We start from the raw sequence: 8,704 nt of genomic DNA, 5'->3' as shown, positions 1-8,704 counted from the left end.
TAATTTATGGACCTAGTAGATATCTAAAGCCATTTGCACAGAACAAATAAGACCCTACACAACACAAAACACTTGCTGTATGTAGGTTTTATTTTGTTTTTTATCTTATATTTTGGAAATGTACATCCAGTTTTTTCTCCTTTAAATTTCTTGGGGGCCTCCAAAAGAGTGGAGCCCTAAGCTATAGCTTATTTACCTCATACGTAAATCTCCCCTGCCCCCCACCCCCCAAATATTTTATTCAACTTGGCCCTCCTGCTAGAGAGGACGCCACTGTGGTGAGAGGGGAGCAATGCCGAACGGGTCGGAAAGAGAGAGGGACTCCGACTCGGGACGGAGCAGGGGGAAAGGCCGGCCTAGCGGCCTCTGGGGGAGCGCGAGAACGCGCGCGGCGGGTGCGCGCCCTCCGCCGGCCGGCGCCCCTTCGCTCCCTTCCTTGGCCCGGGCGACGATGCCTCCCGCCTCACGGCAGGGGCGGCGCCCTGAGCCGCCTCCTTCCTCCTCCTGCTGCTGACTATGGCGGGCAGCCTGCGGCAGGTCGCTCTGGTGGGGACGGCGGTTGCTGTTGCCGGCGGGGTCGCCTACGCGGTGTGGAGGAGCTATTTCCCCTCAGAAGCTGCTCAGGGGCCCGAGGAGCAACAGCAACAGCAGCAGCCCTTACTCAGCTCTCAAGAAAGGGCCGCCCTGGGCTGCGCAAGGGCCCCCGAGAGCCAGGTAAGCATATATATATATATATATAGCTAACCCATTGCGTTTCCCCGATATTATCTTGGAATTTTTTTAGGCCCGGTTCTCACGTGCAGCTAGCACGGAAGTTAGAACGCGTGTCTGGCCCTGCCCGGGCGCGTTTCAGGCTCGTCTGGGCGAAATAAATCCCAGCGCACAGAAGGGGAAAGGCAGCATTACTCTATATAGACTTCTGCTTAGGTTTCTGTCGCGTGAGACTCTCCATCCTACATTTCGGAAGAGGTGCAAGCCAGACGCGGGTGGGTCGCCTCCCGTGTGCGAGAATTACATTTGCCATCGTTGCACGGAATGCAGTCTAGACACTTGGGAGGTTTCACGCACACCCACAAATTTCCTTTCAGGGTTGTCGCTCCCCGTCCCCACCATAAAACTACTGTTTTTTGCGCGGGGAAGAGCAGTGTCAGGTCCTAGTTTGGGAAGATCTGCTGCTGCTTTTGCTGCTAATATTGTACATTGGAGGGTTTAATTCCGCTACATTGTCTGCTTCACCTAGCTGGGAAAGAGGAAATGCTAGGCAGCGTGTCTGGAGGAGTGGCAAAAGTTGCAGGAACCGAAGATCGCTTTATCTGCTGAAGTTGAATGCACAGGTTGTCACAAACCTTCTTTAATTCAGTGAGATATGCTTCTGAATGAATGTGAATCTGATCCAGCTACGTTTATATCCCACTTTTTATCCAAGGAGCTTAAATTTTGCATCGTTCTGCCCTTCTCACCTTTATTCTCCCAGCAACCCTATGGGGTAGGTTAGGTTGAAAGACAGTGACAGGCCCAAGGTCACCCTATGATTTGAACCCTGGTCTCCTAGGTCCTAGTCCTGCGCTCTTAACGACTACACCAGGTTGGCTCTCTTGCAACTTCTGCTAATAAAAAAAAAGACCTATGTTTCTGTATCTGCCTGAGAGCTTTTGTAAAAAATAACAAAATGACTACACAAATGTGCAAATCCCATGTAGAGATTGTCATGCCTCTCCCCCGTGGAGTTTTTCTGCAGTTTCCTACATGCAAATTCAACCCAAGCAAAGATCCAGTGGTATCAGATGAAATGAGGTCATAAAGAGGGGTATTGTGGAAGCACAGCAGCTCATTTTATAAATTCAGTTTGTCAGCAGTCGCTGGCCTGGGCCACAAAAAACCACATTTGCAGTGACCAAACTTGGGAGCTTTTGTAAACAGAAAGAAAGTTTGTTGTTTTCTGGCTATCAAAGTTAGACAAATGTCTTAGCATAGCTACACAGGTGAGACCTGCAACAAAATGTTGCAGTGCATGCTCCTCCCTTCCTGAATCGCTCCTTTTCAGCATGCCAGCCAAGCCCTTTTCCAGAATGCTATGAGCAGAAAATAGCTGAAGCAGAACATTCAATTCCCACTCCAGTTTTCTGCTTATTTTTCTGACACTCAGCATTCCATGACTACTGAGCATGCTCAGTCTTCAATGACTATCTGGGCCTTTTGTCTACCTAAGGTTGTTTTGTTTGTAAAACAGCAACTTTTGCAAACCTCTGTATTTCCTCAATCAGCCTCCCACCTGATTCCCTGCATTGCTATTCCAGTTATATAGCTTTTGGCACACACTGCATCAGTTTGCTTTTAGAGGGACTGAGGGCAGGTGAGGTGGTAAAAAAATACCTGTTGATTGGTTTGGGGGGAAGAGGGGAAGAACCTAGCATAAAATAAGGGGCTAACTTCAATTTCTGGAAACATTTGGTAGCTTTTATAGTTCTCTTCATGTTCACTCTGATACTGAGGCATAAACATTGTGCTCTGCGGACTTCAGCGATGCTTTGAGGCCAGGGTTGGATTACACTAAAACCAGCAAGGTGGAATCCTATTAATGTCGTAGAGAGGAAAGAGATTAGAATAGAAACCCCCCTGAGGGTGGCTATTCCACCTTGGCAGGAATCAGTTAAGGCAGGCAGAGCTGACTTGGTGATGATTCATGTTCAGCGGTTGGGTTTTGTTCTTTGCAGATTGCGTCTTCCCTCCTTCCCTTTTCTTCCTCTGTCAACTAATCTTCTTACCACCAGATTAAAGATCTGCCCCAATGAAATGAAGTCACAGAAGATTTTTAGTTTAGTAACTTGGGGGGGTCAGGTTACCACTGCTGTTGTGTTACAATTTTTTAAATAAAACCCCCCCTCAAAAAGTTTCCATTCCACCTTACTGCCCTTCCAGATATTTTCCCTCCACAGCTATATTTTACTAAATCATATACAGTGGTACCTCGGGTTAAGTACTTAATTCATTCCGGAGGTCCGTTCTTAACCTGAAACTGTTCTTAAGCTGAAGCACTACTTTAGCTAAGAGCACGATTTCTGTTCTCATCCTGAAGCAAAGTTCTTAACCCTAGGTACTATTTCTGGGTTAGAGTCCGTAACCTGAAGCGCATGTAACCTGAAGCGTATGTAACCCAAGGTACCACTGTACTGTAGTGACTTTCCCTTATTAACTTTGACAGTTTCTCTTTTTTATGAAAGTAAAATCTTACTGTTAGGCAGTTTGGTTGAAGAAATCAGGGCGGTTAAGGAAGCTCTGTTGCTATCTGTTGTTATTGACAGTTATGGAGCCAGAAGGCATTTTACTGTTGCCTAATGTGAAATTTCCTTCTCATTTCCCCCTCTTTTCTGCCACACACAACCCCACCCTTGATGGCCACCCCCCCCCAGGAAACATACAGTGCGTATGTCCATCTGGCCGGTATGTATGTCTGGCATGATCTGTTGGTTGTTTTGCCTTGTAGGATGTCCCACCAAGTAAGCAAATCCTGGTTCTGGGTTTGGATGGAGCTGGAAAAACCAGTGTGCTGCACTCACTAGCAACTAACCAAGTGAAGCGCAGCACAGCTCCCACGGAAGGCTTCAATGCAGTGTGTGTCAGCACAGAAGAAATGAAGATGGAATTCCTAGAAAGTAAGCATAGGTATCTAATGAGAAACATTTTTTTGCATCCTTTATTATAACATTTTGCTTAAGGAGACTACTCCTCCTTGTAACAGCTTTCTAAGATCTTGAGGAAGAGCCTTTACAGTGCTGCCCCCTGAGATCCTTTTGGTCATGTTAGAATGTTAGATATTGAATCTCAGAGTGTCTCCATGCAAATCGTATCCTCTTTTGGCCCAAAAAACACTCTGACGATTAAGTGCATCTGGAATTGATATAGTAAATAACCTTGACCCTTTCATCTCAGCTCTTTTTTGCATGGCAAATATACATAAAACACTATCAATGATTATGTCTCCCTTGGTTGTGGTTTTGCCTTTGAGGCTTGCAATGGTAACATGAAACACTGTCGTCTGTTGACCCCCTAGTCAGTTTCTACATTTTGGTTGGACAGCCTGTCCACTAGTTATTAAAAGATTGTGCTCGGCAAAATGAAACAGGACAGAAACAGAAGTATTTATTTTTTCACATTTATGGCATTTGTTTGTGGAACTCTCTCCCCAGGGAAGTAGTTAGCAAAAATAGCACTTTATAAAAACAAATCCCAGACCTTTATCACCGTTAAATCACTATTTTGTTGCTGGGTGTTTTTCTCCACTATTTTATGCTTTTTTAAAAAAAATTTTATCTTACAATACTATTTAGGTGTTTATGAAATTTTAAACATTGTAAGCCAGCCTGAGTGGTGTTTTTGCTGCGGAAGAGCAGAGTGTAAATGTTTTATGTTTATAAAGATAGGTGCTGGGTCAGGAATACAAGAATGAAGAACTTATCAGAAAATGTCTGTTTGGTATAGTAACTGAATGGTTAATAAGTGAATGACAAAGGGAATGGATATGATCTGTCTAAAGACTAATATGAGATACAAGACCCCAAAACTATCCACTAAAAAGAAGTCCCAAATCAATTGAGTGCCCTGGTTTGCACATGACACTAAGACATGCTTTGTTTATCAGATCATGAGCTAACCACAAGTTGCCCCCCAGCCAATCAAACAAATAATGAAAGCTTGTTTTGTTTTTTAGTCTCATGCCTTTGTAGCTTAATAAGCATCTGGAATGGGGTGGTCAAACAAATCATAATTAAGGAAGAATGCTGGGTTCACAAACAATGCCAAGCCTAGTGAAGACAAATCAAAATTCAAACGCTAACAGCAACCCCTGACTTCATATGGTGGTTATCTGGCAGTAAATTAACCATACTTAAAGCTGCTAGGCAGGAGATCAGGCTTATCAAAGAAAGCGTGGTTTGATAAACAACAGCCATGGCCTAATGTTTTGAGTGTATGCATACTGCATTCAGTATTTTCCTGCAGCTATATGTATTGTAAGAGATGATGGGTAGTGGTGGGAAACTGTTCAGGGAATTTGTCTGCCATGTCTGCGTTCTCCCTTAAGTTTTTTATTAATTCCTGAGTTCAAAAAAAAAAACCATTTGAAAGCAGATGTTCAAGGAATACAGACAAGGTTTTGATGAACAATTGGGGGCTTCAGTTTGCAAGTTTGCTGATTCATTGTCTTCCTGCTCTGTTGACTTGCAGTTGGAGGCAGTGAGTCTTTACGGGACTATTGGAAGAAGTACTTGCCAAGAATCCTGCTACTAATCTATGTTGTGGACTCAGCAGATCATGAACGCTTGCCTGTTGCAAAGAAGCTTCTGCATCAGTTGGTCCAGAGTAACTCCACCTTACCTCTTATGATTCTAGCCAATAAGCAGGTAAATGTGAACTCTAGAACTTGGAGTATAATTTGTAGTTTTGTCTTTTGAAAGTGTGTCATTGTAGAATGTACACGGCTCCCCTGGGGGACAATTTCTAAGATGATCCATTGTGAGTTGTGCATCTCAATTTCTGATAATAACAGAGTTTCACTTTGGTGTCTTGCACACAGAGACTGAGACTCTCTTGTTCAGCAAGCTTCACCTTTCTTTCTATCCCTGCTTCCTCTTTTATTTTGTTGGTGGTTTGTCCTCCTTGCTTTAATACCTAACTAGGATAGGTGGCGCTGTGGGTTAAATCACAGAGCCTAGGACTTGCTGATCAGAAGGTCAGCAGTTCGAATCCCCACGACGGGATGAGCTCCCATTGCTCGGTCCCTGCTCCTGCCAACCTAGCAGTTCAAAAGCATGTGAAAGTGCAAGTAGATAAATACGTACCGCTCTGGCAGGAAGGTAAACGGCGTTTCTGTGCACTGCTCTGGTTCACCAGAAGTGGCTTAGTCCTGCTGGCCACATGACCCAGAAGCTGTATGCCGGCTCCCTCGGCCAATAAAGCGAGATGAGCGCCGCAACCCCAGAATCGGCCACGACTGGACCTAATGGTCAGGGGTCCCTTTGCCTTTTTAGGATAGCTTGTTTTTGTTGTAATCAATTTAAATCCTGCCTTTCCTCCTGAAGTTCAAGGTGGCAAACCACATCCATTTTAAAAAAAATGTTTTAAAAAAATTCTGAAAGCAGTTACAATAAAAAATAGCACTCTAAAATCAGTTTAAAACATTCTCTCATCCAGTCATCTCAGGGTTGCTAGCATTAGTGTCTTTCAGCCATCAAATGCCTGGGTATGCCTCAGCATATTTTCAAATTATTTGTAAAAGTTAATAATGAGGGAGATAGGCACACCTTGTCAGAGAGAGCATTCTACAAACAGGGAACCACCACTGAAAAGGCCCTGTCATGGGTCACGGCTAGCTGGGTAGTGGGAGCACCACTAACAATGTCTCACTTGCCAATTGCAGGGTCTAAAATGGTTGATATTGCCAACATTCCAAATGTGCCATTTTCTAATGGAGTCACAATGTGCTCTTTGTTCTGCAGTTCTCCATGTAGCAGGTGTTACTTTGAAGAAAACACGGATAGGTAGATTAAGGTATAACCTTTTCCATTTCTCTTGGACAGGATATTGAAGGTGCATACTGTATCACAGACATTCATGATGCTTTGGCATTATCTGAAATTGGAGATGAGAGAAAGATGTTCCTGATCGGTACTCACGTAGCAGAAGATGGCTTCGAGATCTCTTCCAGCTTGAAAGACACACGGGAACTGATTGCACAGCTGGTGTCAGAAGTTGTGTGATGGAAACTGGAATAGGGTACCATGTTAGGACCTAGAGTATTCCTGTCTTGCCAGCTTGCAGTCATAAATAGAGCTATTTTAAATTCAGATCTTATGATGCTGATGGTGGTGGTGGTGATTCCTTGGGTATGGAATTGCAATGAAGATGATTTCAAAGTCGTGAGGAACCTTGTGGTTTAAGTTGTAAAAGTAGAGTATGTGTGTCTTTGAAAAACCACCCTGTTTTAAACAGGTGGAAAGAAAATGGGATTATTGAACACTCCCAAGTTAAGACGCCAAATACTGTATAGACAACTGCTGTTGCCATCAGTTAAGGCTCTGTTGTGTGGTGGTTTATACTGAATGAGAGGCTGACTTATGGAAAAGCAGCACAAATTTACATAGGAAGGTGATTTTGCTCAGAACGTAGATCTACAATCCAAAGAACTAGTTGTGTGTACCCTGACACAGGGAGGCACTGGGTTTCATGTTTCTGAAGAACTTCATGTATGTTTTCTCTTAGGCTCACTTTCTTAATCAGAAGGATTTTTTAAAAATCAGTGTAAGAGATTTTCCTATTCTTTTGATTCTGCAAGACTCCCCCTATTCATTTTCTTCTTTCTGATATGTAGATTGAGTGTATTATAGCCTCTTTTTATAGAGGGTTTTGACATAAAATTGTTCATTCAGAGAACCATGAGACTTCCCAGTTCACTCACCTGTTTTCTTTGCCATGATGAAGGGAGTGAGAGAGAGAGGGAGATCCCACAACCCCTTCATGGCCTCTCTGCAGAATAATCCCAGGGAAAAACAATATCTGAACAGAACCACTGTCCTTAACCCTTAGTATTTTCCTGCTTTTGTTAACTAGTAGTACTGGGGAAATCTAGACAAAGACATAATGAATTGTTGGGCTTTTCTTGTAGTCTGCATACTTTAGTGTGGCCCTTTTGGCCAGTTGATCTGAGTGGAGCTGGTGAGTCAGTTAATTAGCTAACTGGCCATTTTTCTCTGCACTGATAAACAGAAGGGATGGCATTCTTGCTTTTTGATTGAGACTCAGGGGAGGACGTTTTACAAGGATTTCTACTTCTTTGCCAGCTCTGTGGCAAGAGGACAGGAAGAGCCATTTCAGGGAGAGAGCAAAGACACTGGCAAAGGGATACCCTATCCTCTGTTGAGAGCTCAAGGGGATGAGAATGGAGGAAGCAGAATTGCCAGCCAAGCTTGCTTGACCTCTCAATTTATTCTGGGCTGCATTGGGCAGGGGACATCATGCCACTTATTTACTAATCAGGGCTCAATGAACTTTTGTTTGGATCTGCTGCCATCGCATACAATTTCACCCTGAAAATGGTAGCTTCCCCCTCATAGGTCCAAAACACTGTTATCAGGTGCCAGCATTAGTAAAACAAAATTCATTCTCCCTCCCCGTCCCCCTGTTTAATTTCTCAGGTGATGTTAATGCAGACCAACCTGTATTGACAATGACAAGATAAGGAAAACTACTTAAATACTGTACCTCTTATTACACTGAAGGAAATACTGTGTGTACATATATCCCTATTGGTATAGATGCCTTTCAATGTTTTTGTTAACAGTAGAAATTGTACAGATGTTTTCTAGCAATGTCTCCCCTCCAGTTGTATGCTGAAGCACTTCCGTTATATAAAGACAGAATATTTTTATTCTACTTTGCTGTCTTGGCTTAATTAACATTGTCGTGGTGTTTGCCATGCCCCTTCTGATTACCTGTGGTTCCCCTTCCCCACTAAGATGATAGAGAGAGGTGTGCCCTCAAAAATTAGGGGGAGAGGAAATTATTGATACGACTTTTGCACCAGTTGGCGGATCTCTGAGTTCTAGTTGAGGGGGGAAATCCCACAAACCTGAAGTCTGCCCATCCATGGAGTGCAATATATGATCATTACGTTACTTTTACTGGTAACCAACAGGGTTGTTCTTATTCA

At 43.6% G+C, this 8,704-nt stretch overlaps 1 protein-coding gene across 1 annotated transcript; it reads left to right on the top strand.

The window, feature by feature from the left end:
• The first annotated feature begins 376 nt into the window (after positions 1–376).
• ARL9 (ADP ribosylation factor like GTPase 9) lies at positions 377–8,427 on the top strand. Its single transcript, XM_053370826.1, has 4 exons — positions 377–714; positions 3,485–3,653; positions 5,224–5,399; positions 6,576–8,427. The coding sequence occupies exons 1-4, from the start codon at positions 517–519 to the stop codon at positions 6,753–6,755; spliced, it is 723 nt and encodes a 240-aa protein (XP_053226801.1). The 5' UTR covers positions 377–516; the 3' UTR covers positions 6,756–8,427.
• The last annotated feature ends 277 nt before the right edge of the window (positions 8,428–8,704 follow it).

This window comes from Podarcis raffonei, chromosome 17 (genome assembly GCF_027172205.1).
Source record: "Podarcis raffonei isolate rPodRaf1 chromosome 17, rPodRaf1.pri, whole genome shotgun sequence".
Classification (NCBI taxonomy): domain Eukaryota; kingdom Metazoa; phylum Chordata; class Lepidosauria; order Squamata; family Lacertidae; genus Podarcis; species Podarcis raffonei.
This window is presented reverse-complemented; position numbering and strand designations above follow the sequence as displayed.